The sequence below is a fragment of the Rhineura floridana genome, chromosome 8 (genome assembly GCF_030035675.1).
Source record: "Rhineura floridana isolate rRhiFlo1 chromosome 8, rRhiFlo1.hap2, whole genome shotgun sequence".
NCBI lineage: Eukaryota > Metazoa > Chordata > Lepidosauria > Squamata > Rhineuridae > Rhineura > Rhineura floridana.
Window position 1 is genome coordinate 118,831,971 of NC_084487.1, and position 16,304 is coordinate 118,848,274.

Here is a 16,304-nt window from a genome sequence, read left to right on the forward strand (position 1 = left end):
TTGATGCTGTAAACAAATTAATAAATATTTCAGTTAAAGGACCAGAATTATCCTAGTGACTGAAAATGAATGCATGGGATTGTAGAAATTCCCAAGTGAGTTGCGCAAAATCACAAACAAAACAAAAAACAACAAGAATGCAAGTGTAGGTAACTTAAAACTTAAATGTAGTGAAATGTTCATGACTGAGAAAAGATTTTCATAGCTTTCACCTCTTCTCCCCATCCCATAAAACTCAACACACAAATTTCAGTTTCTGGGAAAACACCTCAGTCAACCATTTTAAAAAACAGTTACTAAGGAAAGGGCAGCACTTCTAATGTATGTTATCTCTTTCTCAAATCAAATCCATTTTGGAGATAGGCCAGCAAGCAACCCCAGGGAACTGAAACTAAATGAACAAAGACATCTTCAATAGGGATTATAAAATTGCATGAGGAAGCCTATAAAAAATAGCAGTTTGTGACAATCCAGTTTCAAAAGCTCAGCAGCATACTCAGGCCTGGCTCCAGCAGTGGTCTAGATGGGGCACTTGCTGAGGGTCCAGGAGTGCAGAGGGGGGCCTTCACTGGCCCCAATGAATGGGATCTGCTGCTTTTTGCCAACCTTATCCTTTTCCAAAGGACAAGAAGTGTTTTTCCCCCTGCTAGTTTCTCTTTTTAACCAATTCATGAGGGTGGAGGGGAAATTGAGGTGTTGATATTATAGAAATGAAAATCTGAGCCTGGAGGATCTCCTCAACTTGGCTACTTTCTCAATGTTGAGATTGTCCAGGCTAGTTGCCTCCTAATCTCTGTGGTGTTAACCCTTTTAATTCCCTCCAACAGAAGGGCAGAAGGAAAACAGCAGGAGCAGCAGCTCTGAACCAAACTGGATCACGAAGGACCAAAGGAGGAAGGGGAGGCTTCTTTGCATGGCATGCTCTGCTGCAAGGCAAGCAGGAGGGACTCTGTGGCACCAGTGGGAGCTCCAGAGCCATGGCAGGAATGCCCCCAATGCACTTACAGGCAGAGGTTTGGCATTCCTTCTATCTATCTCTCCTGTCCGATTCCTCTGTCACCCCAGTCTTTCTGTTCAGGTTTTGTTTTACTTTACTAGGGTGAGGCCAAGAGGGAGGAGGACTGTGGTCTGAGGAGGAAAGCAAGAGGGCAAGGGCCCCTGTGATAGCCTTTGCCCATGGGCCCCCAGAAACCTGGAGCCAGCACTGAGCATACTTATCTAAAAACTCACATCACATAAATGAGGGCATTGTTAGGATTAGGCATTCATCACTGTATAGTCTTTACAAATAATAAACTGCCATATACCTATAGTTTGTAACATGAGAGGAGGAAATGGAACCATTAGAAGAAACACAGCTAATTGCTAGAGGAAACTCAAGCTCCCCCTTCCCACTCCCTGATTGGGTCAGAAGATCTCCTGACCTTTGAATCAGCATAAGCAGTTGTTTGACCACTTAACTTGATTGACAGTGCTAAAAGCCATTGGAGCAATTCAGTATTTTTAATTGGCTACTTTGTTCCCTGAAGCATCTTCCTTGAGGCCCTTAAAGAATGCTGTGTAGGCCAACTGGCCTTAATCTCTCCTGTGATCTGTTTGCCTCTGGGGTGTGGAATAAGAGTGTTCCAAGATTAGCCATGTGTTTTCATTATCTTTGGGCAGATTTGTCCACATATCTTTGGGCACACCATAAACCTAAACCTGCTTAACTGCTACAGCCTCTTGAAACGTGCTGAGAAGTAGGTTTTAGCTGATTTAACTCATATGACTTTCTGCTGCAGAATATTTTATACACTTTGCATAACTATAATTCCCAGGGTTTCCTAACAAAAACCCACAGGAGTTAAAGAGTTAAGTTGGCTAAGTTTTTTGTATAGTGATAGAAGTTCTTGGATATGCTTTGCATTTGTGCTTCAGAGAGAGAAAGAAAGACTGATAAATGCAGGGAGCAAAATTACACAGTACCACTTCAGACAGCAGGAAGTGGGGCTCATGTTTGAATAATGCACTGGAATAATGCAGGGGAACCTCCATGGACCTAAAAGCATGAAGTAACTGTCTCAGTCTAACGTGCCTCACAGAGTTGTTGTGAGGATTAAAGGGGGTGGGGTCTACTTGGAGGAAAATTGGGATATAAATGTAATAGACGATTAGCACATTATGAAGACTAGCCTAGAAGCTTTCCCTCTGGTGTGCCAGTTTCTATATCCAGGTCAGACATAATAATCACATTCAAATGTAGAGTTCCTACACCGGGATTCTGAAAGTGAAACTGTCCAGGAAAAATCCTGCTCTGTATGATGGTGATGCATGCATAGGTTGACCATTATGGACACCCCTTAATGACATGGTTTAAGAAGTTCTGGCTTTTTAAACTGTAAATAAACTGACGGATAAACTTCGTTGGAAGTGTGTTGTGCCCTCTAACATGATAGCTCAAAAGAGGTATACCTCTTGCACTAACCATTTCAAATGCAGGGATGTGACTACCAGAAACCTATCAATATACTCTACTCCTCAGGATAATGAGGAAGCCCCAACTAGCTGAGCAAATTCCAAAAGAATTGTTTTTATATATTTATTTAAAATATTTGTTACCCACTATCCATTGTTACAGGCAATCTCAGAGTGGGGTACCAAACTTAAAATGAGTCCGTTTCTAATTTTTGCCAAGTGCAGAAAAAGGAAAGCACATGTGTGTGTGTGTTTGTGTGTGAAAGAAAAAGCAAGTTCTCCAAATCAGTAGGGCATATTTAAAACGTAATACATTTAATCTTCCACTACCTATCATTTTCTCATATAAAGTTAATAAGCACATTTAAAGCATATCCACCCCTCCCAAACAAATCCTGGAAACTATAGTTTACCCCTCACAGAGCTACAATTCCCAGCACCATTAACAAACTACAGTTACCCAGATTTTTATTTTATTTTTGTCAGGAGGTAGGGATGTGCTTTAAAAATTGCTTCCCTGATCTAGTGACTCTGCAGCTGAGATAAGATTTGAGCTGAGAACTTCGTAGCTCATAGCTGTTAGCCACTAAGCTGTGCCATCCCTATCCTACAGCACATGGATCTACCATTGGGATATATGATGTAGACACTTCCTTTGGTAATTCATGCACTGAATCCATTTTAACAATGGCTATGAGAGCCAGTGTGGTGTAGTGGTTAAGGTGTTGGACTACAACCTAGGAGACAGGGTTTGAATCCCCACATAGCCATGAAGCTCACTGGGTGACCTTGGGCCAGTCACTGCCTCTCAGCCTCAGAGGAAGGCAATGGTAAACCTCCTCTGAATACCGCTTACCATGAAAACCCAGTTCATAGGTCCGCCATAAGTCGGAATCGACTTGAAGGCAGTCCATTTTCATACAAAACTATTCGGGGGGGGGGACGACGACACAGCAAGCTTGGATGTTTCTGAATACCTGTTTTTAACTGTCTTTTATTGATAATTTTAATGTTTTATTTCATTTTTAAGCTGCTTTGACGTTTTATTACAGTGAAGCAGTATATAAATTTTAAATAAAAATAAAATTAATGTGAGCTCTAAGAGCTATGCAATTTTTTAAAAAGTAAGGAAAGGAGCATGGCCAATGTGCTTTAAGAACTACAAATATGTGCCGAAGAACCACTATTTAAATATCGATTCAAACAGCCGTTCCTGTGCTCTATAATCTGCTCACAGCTGCAAGAGGTCAGGGAGCGGGACAGCTGCAACTGAGGTTGCAACACATTTGCTTCTCAGTTTCCAATGTTGCCATTAGTATTTTTGACATGTGCCTTCTATTAGGAGAGATTTAATGCATCTGATTCATTGCTAGTATAGGGAGCCATATCATTGTGATACAATTAAATCCTTATGGTAGAATTTCCCCTGTAAGATAGTGGGTGACAAATAATGATCAAACTTGGATTTATTAATATTAGGATTCATTATAAATTGAAAATACCGACAACACTGTCTTCCTCTCCTCCATATACCTTGTTGAAATACTTAGATTGTAAGCTCCCTGGAGTAGAGACCTGCCTTTTTGCTGCTGTACTACATAAAGTGCCTTCTGCACAGATTTTGCTATGTCCATGATAAATAAGAATATACCTACTAGAACAGTTGCAGTTTTACAAATAAGTATACCACAACAGTTCTTCCACTACAAGTGTTTCTCTTCATTATTTCAAAGGCCTGATTTGCTGATGTAGGGGTACAGTATATCAAAATCAGATGATGTCAACATCCCCACAGCTGGTATCTCTTGTTTTGAAAACACGTTGATGAAAAATACATTAGATGTCTGCAGCCCTCAAGGTTGCAGCATCTGGCAGCAGCCATAACAAGGGGGAAGATCATAAAAGGAAAGACTGACCCTCTGACATTCATGCCGTTGAAGCTCTCTGCCCTAGGTGTTACTGTGAAAGTTAACTAATACGATGCTTCTTTCAAACACATGATTAAAAGCAAAGTTGGCTGAACTTTGAAGGACCATCGTTGCCTCCTTAGCAAACAAAAACAACCTTACCCTGTTGTCCTCTTGTATCTCCCAATCACTAGAGAAGGCTATGGCATGCTGCCCTTGAGTGCAGTTGGAAAACTGGAAGAGGCTGGAAAACATCCGTCTGTTTTCCTGGGTGTCTGGAAATATTGCATCTTGGAAATTTACTCCATGTGGAAGAAGGTTATAATTCTCATCCATTCTGAAAAAGGAAATCAAGCATAATACTGTAGTTAAGTAACTTGCAGTACAATCCACCCACCTCTATATGGAGTCCAATTAGCACGCTTCCTCAGGTCATTGACTTTCAGCAGGGCACATACTGGCCTGGTTGGCACATCACAATAAGCCACAGTTTGTCTTAAACCATGGTTTATTGTGACGGTGTTGTGTCCCCATCCCCCCAGCTGAATCAGTCACTGTATGGCTTCTTCCCCTGTCCCCTCACTAGTGCAGGGCTTGGACAGCTTAAACAAGCCATACTATGGATTTTTGTGTCATCTATACCCAGAACATTTTGTTCTTCGTTTATTTCTGGTTTACTGCTTACAATTCATTTGAAACAAGCAAACAAACCACAGTCCAGATTCAGATGACAGGACAAGCTATACTATGGCTTGTTCAAACTGTGCAGGTGGGAGATGCTGCATGGCAACCCACATGGTGGCAGGAGGCATGTTCACAATTAAATCATGGTTTAAGACTATCATTATATACGAATGAGGCTATTGTGCCAGACACACTGGATTACCATTAAGACACTTCCATACCTCACAGAAGTATTATCTCCAGAATCACAATACAGACTACTTAGGCAGCAGTATGTATACAAGAAGCGTGGACCCTGCCTTAATTTTGACTATCATTTATTCCTATATTGATACTCAGTTCCTGGTTAATCTTTGTTTTCAAAGCAAGCTTTTTAAAAAGGCAATGGATTGCTGTCCCTTATGAGCAGCCATGTCTTCAAGGCTTTTTAAATGGCATTTAACACCAATCCAATTACTGACCAGCCCAGATTTATAGATTATCAGGGTGGTATGCTAGCTATGGTCTAGCTCCATATCGCTTTAACAATATATGGGAAATGAGATCAGGTTGGTTTATCTTCACTGCAGTAGCACTTCCTGTAATAGCATGAGTCGTCACAGGGGAGGGATAGTGCTAACATGGGAGGTTATTAGAGTGATATCATGTACGCTGAACATTCAGCAAATTCAGCAAAACTATGTAGAGCTGGACCATGGGGAAATGGTATGCATGCTTTCTATTTTGCATTGCTGAAGATTCTGTAAAATCGGATGAAAACTTCTGTGTGATTTGAAATCTTGCCCATTGCTTTACCGGTAGGCGATTATACTGTTAAGGCTAGCTGTGTTTCCATTTTCTAGATGTTATCAAGCGGGCCTGGCGTAGTCAGAATTAACTGTTGATAACAATAGTCCCTCAGCAGAGCTAGTGTGCTGGTCAGAAATATGAAGAATAATCACATGAGGAGAGAGGGGCATGGACCAATTAGTCGGGGGGGGGAATGGTCCAGCCCATGTTTGTGGCTTTAACAACAGCTTGGTATGCCAAAAGAAACTTTCCACTGCATGGAAATAAATACACATTATCACCTCTTAGAATCTGCACATTAAAACTACTGTTGTAGGCACAGCACATGACAGCTACTCCTAAGTAGCGCTTGCCTCTCGTCTTCATCTCAACATTTCTCTCCACTGCTATACTTCTGCTTTCAGCCCTTGAAAATGGCACAGCTAAACTTTATACAAACCACCGGCTATTTTTGGTTTGAGACAACAGTGGTATGGCTCTGTTCTTGCATTGTAGTTTCTTCTTATTCTGCTGAGCATGAAGGGAGAATTTTGGTTAGGACCCTGAGGAGAACTCCACCGAATAATTTTTCAGGTCAGTGCTAAGCATCAATAGGAAAATATCTGGGATTTATAGAAACAGACACCTGCCCAGTATGTCCAGATCAAAATCAAGTGTAGATGTTTGGGCATCTGAAAGAAATGTTGTCTAAATGCCATTTTTATAGCAAGGCTTATAGGGCACATTACTCAAAGGACTGGATCCTCGTTATTTTCACTGAAAGTCAGGTCAAGGGTTACTGAAGCTGAATTTAGATGTGATGGTAGTAGTGTCCTCTTTTGGAAAGTGACTTTGCTCCACTCATTCATGTATAAAGTGGGGGGTGAAGAGGCTGATTTTAAGAACTCTGAACTCTTTCCAGATCTACAATATCCTTTTTGAGGTGAGGCAACCAGAACTGTACACAGTATTTCAAATGCAGCCTCATCATAGATTTGTATAACAGCATTATGATATCGGTAGTTTTATTTTCAATCCCTTTGCTAATGATCCCTACCATGGAATTTGCCTTTTTCATAGCTGCCACACACTGGGTCAACATCTTCATAAAACTATCTACTACAACCCCAAGATCTCATTCCTGGTCAGTCACTGCCAATTCAGAACCCATGAGCATATATATGAAATTAAAATTGTTTGCACCAATATGCATAACTTTACACTTGTTACATTGAATTGCATTTGACATTTTACCACCTATTCACTATTTACCACCTATTGGAGAGGTCCTTTTGGAGCTCTTTGCAATCCCTTTTTGTTTTAAGAACCATGAACAATTTAGTATCATCAGCAATGATTGCTGCTCACCTGTAACTCTGTGTGTGATCTTAAGTAAGATCACACTTAAGTAAGTGTGAACTTACTTAGAGTATAATTAGGAAAGGACAAGGGGATCAAGGCTCAGCCTATACTGTATAGAAGCAGTACTCAGAAGTACTACCCTTGATTATTGTTGTAGTGGCTAGCCGGGTTGCTCAGTGGTTACAGAAAAAGCACCATGTATGTTCCCAAAGGCGTTGTTGTTGTTGTTAATAGCAGCAGCAGCAGCAGCATTTATTGTGTGCCCTTCACCCAGAGGTCCCAGGGTGGGTTACAACAACCTTAAAATACAGTGTTAAAAACAATTAAAAACAACCAGAACCACAAATAGGATGGGTCCTAAAACTATACATCTCAGGTGTCAAAGGCCAGAGTAAAGAAGTGTATCTATTATTATGATGCTCTGAATCAAATTAGGTCCTGGCCTCATGCAAATAGTTAAATCAACCTCAGTTTCACATCTGTACGTAAGAAGAGCCTTGCTGGATCAGATCAAGGCCCATGTAGTCCAGCATCCTTTTCTCACAGCAGCCAACCAGATGACTGTGTGAAGCCTGCAAGCAACACATGAGCTGTGAAATGGGGAAATAGTGTCTTCCTCACAACATTTTATTTAAAGCAAACAAGATGAAGGCTACAGAATACATTGCAGATTAAGGCTGCATACACATAATTAAAGCACATTTAAAGCATGTGGCTTCCCTCAAAGATGGGGGAAGTCATGTGTTTTAAATGTATACAGCCTAAAGGTGCTAGTAAAGACATCATTCTGTGTGTGGTTCTGGGTCATCCTAACAGGTGTCTCAAGCCCTAGTGTAGAGTAGGGATGAGGATATTGTTGGAGTCAGCATCAGCACCATCAATGGAAAGGGATTATAGAAGTTGTAGTCGAACTGTCTGGATGGCCACAAGTTCCCTACCCCTGTTCTAGAGCGACTCATAAAATGAAACCAGGGTGGAGCTATGCAGATGATGGCTAAGTGGAACCTCCATATTCAGAGGCAGTATACCTCTGCATACCAGTTTCTGGGGAATAAACAACAGGATAAATTATTGCCTTCATATCCTGTCTGTGGGCTCCACAGAAGCATCTGGCTGGCCACAGTTGGAACTAGAAAGTGCTTTGATCTTATCCAGCAGAGCTTTTATATATTATAGTCCTTACAGTAGATACCCTCTCTCTCTGCCACCTGTTGTAACAATAAATATTTTGAAAGTTAGTAATAGTGTTATTGTTTTCTAAAAACTTAAAGTTTTTGCCACATTGTATTGTAGTAAGATTGCCTGTGAGACATGCAAGTTGCATCTGGTTTAAAACCATATAACTTGTGTTGGTAGGCAGTGTGCAAGTTAAAATATTCCAAAACTTTGTTTCTCCTGCCCCAGCTTTCTGTACATGCATGATAAAAAGCTCTGTGAAACTCAAAAGCTTGCAGATGAATGGAAGTTGGTCTAATAATTTGAATCACCTTGCTTAACTTTGTCCTATTCCTCCACAACCTGGTGTTCTCCAGATTTTTGGATGACAATCCTCATCATCCCTGACTATTGGCCATGCTCACTGGAGCTGATGGGAGTTGCAATCCAAAACTTCTGGAGGGTACCAGGAAGGTATATATTAACATTTATTATTATTATTATTATTATTATTATTATTATTAATAATAATAATAATAATAATAATAATAATAATAATAATAATAATAATAATAATAATAATAATAATAATAATAAATATCCCACCCTTTCCCCAAAACTGGAACTCAAGGCGGCTTCCAGATAAAATAGATACATATAGTTTCAAACATACAAAACTACCTTAAAAATCAGACTATTTGCAATATTAAAACCATTTAAACATACAGTTAAAATGAATCAAACTCAGTTAAACAGTAAAAAACAACACAGCACCCTCTGCAAGCCTCATCCCTTAAGGACCATCAATTCAAAAAGCCTGTCAGAATAAAAAGGTCTTCACCTGTTGACGGAAGGACTGCAAAGAGGAAACCATTCTTACCTCCCTGGGAAGGGAGTTCCAGAGCCTAGGGGCAGCCACCGAAAATGCCCTGTCTCTCGTCATAAGGCAGTTATGGTGCTTCCAGGCTGTTGCCATTTTTGTGTGGGATTCAATCACATACTGGTCAATTCAGGTTGTGCAATTAAAGCTGATGTGAAGCTCTTGTGCAACAAAGCCGCTTCTCCAAAAGAAGAAACTTTTTGCAGTATGGAATGTGATGAGGAAATGCAGTGGAAAGTGTGGGATAAAACTTGCTTTGACTCAATGTTGTCTAGCCTTCTATCGGAGGGAATGCTCATTAATCTCCCTGCAAATAAATTGGGATGAATGCCCAATAAACAAGTTGTCTGGAAGCACCTGATGACATCAGGCTCCATGAACACTTAAACACAGAATTCCATAAGCAAATGAACCACATATAAAACTAGTTTGCATGTATAACCATCTAGTTACCATCTCTTCCTTTCACTGCTGTCTATATTTTGCCATTTTTTTCATCCACATCAGTTGGCTAGCTGCAAAATAGGGCACTTGCAACAGTTGTGTAGAAGCAAGAGTTTAGACAGATGCAGCTCAGCAGGTGGAGGGGAAACAGCTCCTGTTTAAATCCAGCCCTGTCTTGCTTTGGAGCTGATCCAGTTGCAGTTGAAATTGTTTAATAGGAATGTGTTATTCAAACACTGCTTGCTGAAGGACAATACCAAAGACTGGATCCTGTCTGAACCAGGAAAAACCCGCATGGTTGACCCATTGTGACAAAACATCAGCATGTGCTGGCATCCACAGAATGATTTCCCAAAGTCATCTTATGCATTAAAGTATTACATCTGAACTGGCCCACTGATAACTTCAGGTTAGGGAACCTGGCACCAATTAAAACTAGAAAGGTTTAAATACACAAAAACTTAATATTTGCCAGAATTGATTCTAAATATACAATCTTGTTAAGAGAATAATAAGTATACTGTCCTTAGCTTTTTTTTTTTTGGCAGTGGCAAAGTTTGAAATAAAATATGTTACGAATAAAACAGTTTTGAGAGAGACTTACTATTTTAAAAACTGTAATGTAAAGCTTCCCAGACTCAAACAGCTGCAGCTTTAGTAAACAAGCTTTAATAAATTGTATTTATTAAATACTTTTATAAACATGAGAAGTTCTAGAGTTCAAGCCTGCTTTGGTCAGCCTTATGCACTGGAAATCCATATTGTAATGGTGTGGGAATATAATAGTTATACAGAACCAAGAGTTTGGACAGATGCAGTTCAGCAGGTGAAAAAAGTGGCACTCCCTTCTCCACAGTTATCAAAGAGATAGGAGCCGTGCCCCTTGCAGCTGATCACCAGAGCTGAAATTGTTCAATAAACATTTATTCCCCAATGACAGAAAAGCATTCTGCATATGTTCAAAGGCAAGCTGTACCTGCTCAAAGGCACTCAAACTTGCACTTTATACACACTGAGGCAAGCTCAAGTGAGTTGCCTAGATGTGTCCTAATAATATTTTGCTGACAAATGAATCTTCCTCACCTTCTGACCTGTTTCTTAAATTGTTGCTATAGAACTGTTAGGTAAGAAATGGTTATTGAGAGCAAAATAGTGAGTGTTTGTTGATCTTATTTATATCCTATGAAGTGTACAATACAAATCTTTTCTCCTCGAAGTTCAGGCAACCTACACAGAGGTTTCCTATTTTACCCACACCCCGCACACAATAAGGATGTAGAATGAGGTGGCAAAATTATGCTGTGTAGCACTTCAGAGCACAGTTGTGTGTCCTATTTTTGAGTGCTCCATTATGTAAAAAGCTCACTTCCTGTAGTAAACTTTGCACATCAAGGAGAAAGGCAGCCCTCCCCTGGTATGTTAGTTTATTACATACAGGGAACTGTTTACATGTGGAAATGTTTTTTAAAAATGCTGTCTCTCCCTCCCCCAACTGCAGCCTGAAGTGGTACAGACCAGAATATCACCTCACTCTGAATAATATGCCCATAGTTCTAATTTCATGTGTTTGTTCTCACCCCTATCAAGCCACACTCTGTCAGCCTCCCTTCTCCAATACAGAGATAATAATATTGATCTGCCTTACAGGGTTGTTGTAAGGACTACTGAGACAATGTATGTGAAGTGTTTTGAACATTTTAGAGCACCGCGCAGTATTAGGGGTAATAAACCCATGGTCTTATTTAGCCACAGGCAACATTACCTTTTTGAAATTATTATTAATTATTATTGGTGAGTTTTCTAGAGGTACTCACCTGAGGAAGAAGAAGTAGGAGTAATCCTGCATGACTGTGTGAGAGTGGCAGGAGAAATAACCCAGACCTGTCAGGTTTAGCCTGGATCCCGCTGGGACTTCAAGCATGCTTCCCCAAGCCTGATCACACAGCATCTCAATCTCGGCTGAGTAAAAAAGCCCTCCCTCTGTAGCTTCATATTGCCAGGGCAAGTAGTTGTACATGCTGTACATATCCTGGTGTAATGCCAAGACTTTGGCATAGACAATGATTTCTGCCAGCTCAGCCCTGCAGCTTTCACTCAGGGGTCTCCAGTCTGATGGCAGCTGACAGCCCCTACTGGGGCCCAGCTGATTCCCAAGGCACAAGAGCAACAGCAGGAGCACTTGCAGCATGATGGATTAGAGAGAAGGATGCAGGCTGAGGCTACACACTGGATGCTAAAGTTTCCCAAATGCCTTCTTTAAAAAACACAGCACACTCACAAAACCTGAGGCTAGGTTTATGAAACGGGATCCTTGTGAAATGAACCGACTGATTGGCAAGAGGCTGGGGCCTAAGGTTCATCAGCGGCTCAGATTCTGCCCAATAAGAGCAGGTCTTCAGAGGGAGGGAGGGACAGTAACAAGAGAAAGGAGAGTTCTGCTGTATACACACAGACATGGACTTCAAACTGTTGTAGTAACTGCAGCTGAGTCAGATGTGCAGTGTATCTGCACCAAACTTAACACTCCCCAAGCCAAGAGCTGGGAAAGAATTCTGCTCTGTTTATTAGCCATGCACTGCTTGTACAACTGCAAAGAAACAGCAGAAGAGCATCGAGGCTGCTTGGTGTGTGCTGTATTTCCTCACTTCCATCCTATTAACGTGCTCATCACAATCCTGGAGAGCTTAACAAACTAAGGAGCACTGTACAAACAATTAAAAGAAACCAAGTGCTGCTGACAGACTCCCAAAGCAAAAAGGAGAAAGAAATCAAAAAAGGGGGGGGGGGAGATGGAGGCCAAAGGAAGTCCATTGCTAAAAGGTGGGGCTTCAGACATTGTTCTAAAAAGAGAAGAGGCAGGGTGATGAATGATGTACCTCATTCAGATGAACAGAAATGAGCAAGACAGTAATGGTGTGAGTTATTGAGGGATATGCGGGAATGAATCAGCCTGCATGGTGCTAAAGACAACCAGTTGCACTGCATCTGTGTTGTTTTACTCTGGTGTTACTACATATGCTTGGGTGGGCCAATATATCACAGTCTCACAGCCCATGAATCGCTACAAGACAGTGCAAAGCAAGGTATAAATGTGACAACTTGTGGTGGCAGCCAGTTTCTAAATTAGCATCTAAGACCTCAGTCTTCCCAAAGCTTTTCAGAAACCAAAATCAGAATGAAGTTGGTGATACAACTGAAAATGCCAAATTTAAAAAATCAGTGTATTAGAGAGAGAGTGTGTGTGTGTGTTACAAGTCGCACTCTTCTGGATGACTCTTTATTCAGAGGGCTAGACTAGATCTTGCATTAAATGCATTACCGCTGCTGAAAATGGCATCCATGTGTTTAGCTCCCTATGTTTAACTTCTGTTAGAAGTTAACCACATCTTCCTGACATCACATTGTTCTGCACTCCCATATCCACCATCACCAGCCAATGATGCAGTGTGAGTAAACACTGAATATCATCATGCCAGAAGGATACAGCTAAATTCTAGTAAACAGGAAGCTCAGTGCACGACTAGTGCCTTTTGGTGGCATTTACAGTAATGTCTAGTTTGGCCTCGAGCTGTCATTTGTTCTGTATTTTACTCTTCATGGCTGACTGTAAATGGCGGCTACTGTTTTTACCAGTCAATCTAGTCCAGCACTCTGTTTTGAACAGCAGCCATCGAGATGACCTTCTCCGGTTTGCTCCTAGCATCTGAGGTACACTGCATGTATACATGGAGGTTCCATATGCACATTATGAAAAATGAAATGGTCTGCCTTCAAGTCGATTCTGACTTATGGGCAACCCTATGAATAGGGTTTTCATGGTAAGCGGTATTCAGAGGGGGTTTACCATGGCCTCCCTCTGAGGCTGAGAGGCAGTGACTGGCCCAAGGTCACCCAGTGAGCTTTGTGGCTGTGTGCGGATTTGAATCCTGGTCTCCCAGGTCGTAGTCCAACATCTTAACCATCTACTTTTTCCCCTTAGTCAAGGCACTGAAATGTAATAATCTCCTCAAATTCTTAAAAAAGACTCTTTTCACAATCTCCTGGCTCTAGACAACAAGATATTGGTAATATAAAGTGGGGGTTCTAAAAACCCAGCTGAGAAGCTCTTACTTCAAAACCGGTGTTTGCACGGAATTCCTCACTCCCCAATCTGAACTCAGGGTGGATCTGACAAAGCAGCTGTAGCCAAAACTAGCTAATCAGAATCAACTCAGCAGAGCAAATCACTGCTGGACTTATGCTCTTAACCACTCATGCATGTGTGTTGTTTTTTTAATTCACTTCCTTTTCTCAGATAAGTGGGAAATAGATCTCCCCTCCCCGCAGGCAGGAACCATTTTTCTCTTTCACATCTTTATTGATATGTAAACTAACATTTTCTTCCCTCAGGTGGGCTTTGACCTCCTCCTTGTTTCTATGGTAATACAGGTGATTTCAGAATGTGAATGCAGATTTGGTTTTGATGCCTTCATGATGTTGACCATAGGACCAGATACCAAAACAATAGAGTACAGTACTCAGGAACTGGCTGCTGGCTGTTTCATGGGCATAGGTGACCGGAAACCACAATCCAGCTGTCTTTCATATTCATATCCACATCCATTCCTTTGTAGTCTGGAATACCAAATATCAAGCCTAGATTTCCCCCCCACAACCCAAACAGCTTTAAACCTAAGAACCTACAAAGTTGAATAAGGAAGCGATTTTTTATAGAAGTCATCTCCTATTGTTTTTCTTGCATGTACTTCAATATCCTCATATTATCTATTTTTGGTGGTATTTCTTTATTGGATAAATCAGTCCCTTCTTCTAAGAGTCCTTTACATTTAAAAAGTAACTTTGAGAAAATATATAAAGGACCTCAGAATAAGTGTAATCATATGAATAGTAATTTATAACTCGCAAGTGTGATTTAAAAGGGTGCAATCCTGTTCTCCAGCAAGAAAGCCCCAAACTGGATAAGATTGTCTCATGACCCTCACTCTGAGAAATGACCTGGGCACTGACAGAGGCTGTGGGCACACTAGTCACTTACAGCAAAGTGTTTCCATTGGTCACACCTGGAGGGGCAATGCATTGATTTGCTGATCTGTTGCAAAATCTCTTTGAAGCTGAATTTTTTTTAAAAAGTGCTCAAGCTGATCCCACCAGGCTTTGTAGTTGAAAGGGGCAGAGTTTGACTAGCGTGGTGTGCCCCCATTTTCAGAAAAAAGAGGTAGATCAGAGCTTGGAAGATTACTTTTAAAAAGTAATAAATTACAGTTACAGTTACATGGCCCCAAAAAGTAGTAATTACCGTTACAATTACAATAGCTCTGGAAGTGACTGATTACTTTTCCTCCAAAGTAATCACTACAATTACATTTCAGTTACTTTAAAAAAAGCCTACAAGGTGCTGGCCTTGGCTGCCGCACATCTAAGTAGCCTAAAACAACATTAAAAATATACAAACACATACATAGGTAGTAGAATAATTATTTTAATTCATAAGATAGCAATGATGGTGGGGAGGGATCCCGAGATGTAAAAAAGTTAAAATACTGCAAATGCAGCACAGTAGCCAGAGAGGGTGGTGGAGGCCAATTTGTGTGCCAAGTGCAAACACAGTATTCACACACACACACAAACAAACACACATGTTGTCATCTTTCACCTCCACGGTTCTTTATCTCCATTCTGCTGCTGCCTCCTTCTCCTCCTCTATCCATGTTCTTGACCTCCGGATCCTTTTTCCCTCCACTCCATTCTTCATGACTACTATCTGTTTTTTAAAATAATTGTTTTCTCCACTCCACCCCGTCTCACTCTCTGCCTCCTCCCTCGTCGCCTCCTACCCATCCACAGAGCATGAGGAAAGAGCGACACTGCACAGAAGCCCAGTTTGAGGAACATGATTTTCATCCACAAATCAGAGGAGCAGAAGACTTCCCCTGCTCCCCCCCAAGTAATGCCCAAAAGTAAATTCTGGAAACGTTACAATTACTCCACAAAAGTAGTAAAATTACTCCTAGTTCTATTACAATCAAAATGTAAAGGAATTACCCACTCGTTACTCAAAAAAGTAATGAATTACAAGTAATTTGTTACTTGTAACTAGTTACTTCCAAGCTCTGAGGTAGATACACACTGGAACCAACAGAACAGTAAGTGTGTCTCTACCCAGAGAGGGAGAGGAATCATTTGAGTCAGAAGGGACAGTGGTGCAGACTGCAGAGGCAGTGGATATGGGCCAACCCCAGCTGCCAGAGACTCCCAAGATGAGCCCCTAAGAACCTCACCATTCTCAGGGTTCATTCATCACTGCACATCACATTGCCAGTGAGAAATAGCAGGTAGGTAATGGAAGCCAGGGCTCCATGTCAGAGGAATGCTCCTTTAAGGAGTTCAACTTCTTAGAAAGGAGGTGGAGCTTAGGAGGGAAAATCAAGCCCAGGTGATGTGTAAGAACTAGGTTGAAACTAAATAGTTGTTGGAACAAGTTATGTGTTCTCTGGGATCTGTCCAGGGTTCTGAAAGGCCTGACTCTTGACTTTCTGAGCCCTTGTTTTCTGAGCCCTTGACCCACGGTTGGACTGTATCTATTTGCCGCCTATTCTCCTTATCTGCCGCAGACAACGTGCTGGACCTGTGTTCTTCCAATCCTCCTCTGG

The 16,304-nt window shown here is 41.2% G+C and overlaps 1 protein-coding gene across 1 annotated transcript in view; it reads right to left on the reverse strand.

Annotated features, from left to right (window-relative positions):
- Positions 1–11,962, reverse strand: part of CCDC3 (coiled-coil domain containing 3) — a 78,089-nt gene extending 66,127 nt beyond the window's left edge. The window contains exons 1-2 of the mRNA XM_061582256.1: positions 11,469–11,962; positions 4,524–4,698 (exon numbers count right to left, since the gene is read on the reverse strand). Of these exons, the coding sequence (XP_061438240.1) occupies positions 4,524–4,698; positions 11,469–11,842 (549 nt within the window). The 5' untranslated portion in view covers positions 11,843–11,962. The remainder of the gene's footprint in view (positions 1–4,523; positions 4,699–11,468) is intronic.
- Between the last annotated feature and the right edge of the window lie 4,342 nt (positions 11,963–16,304).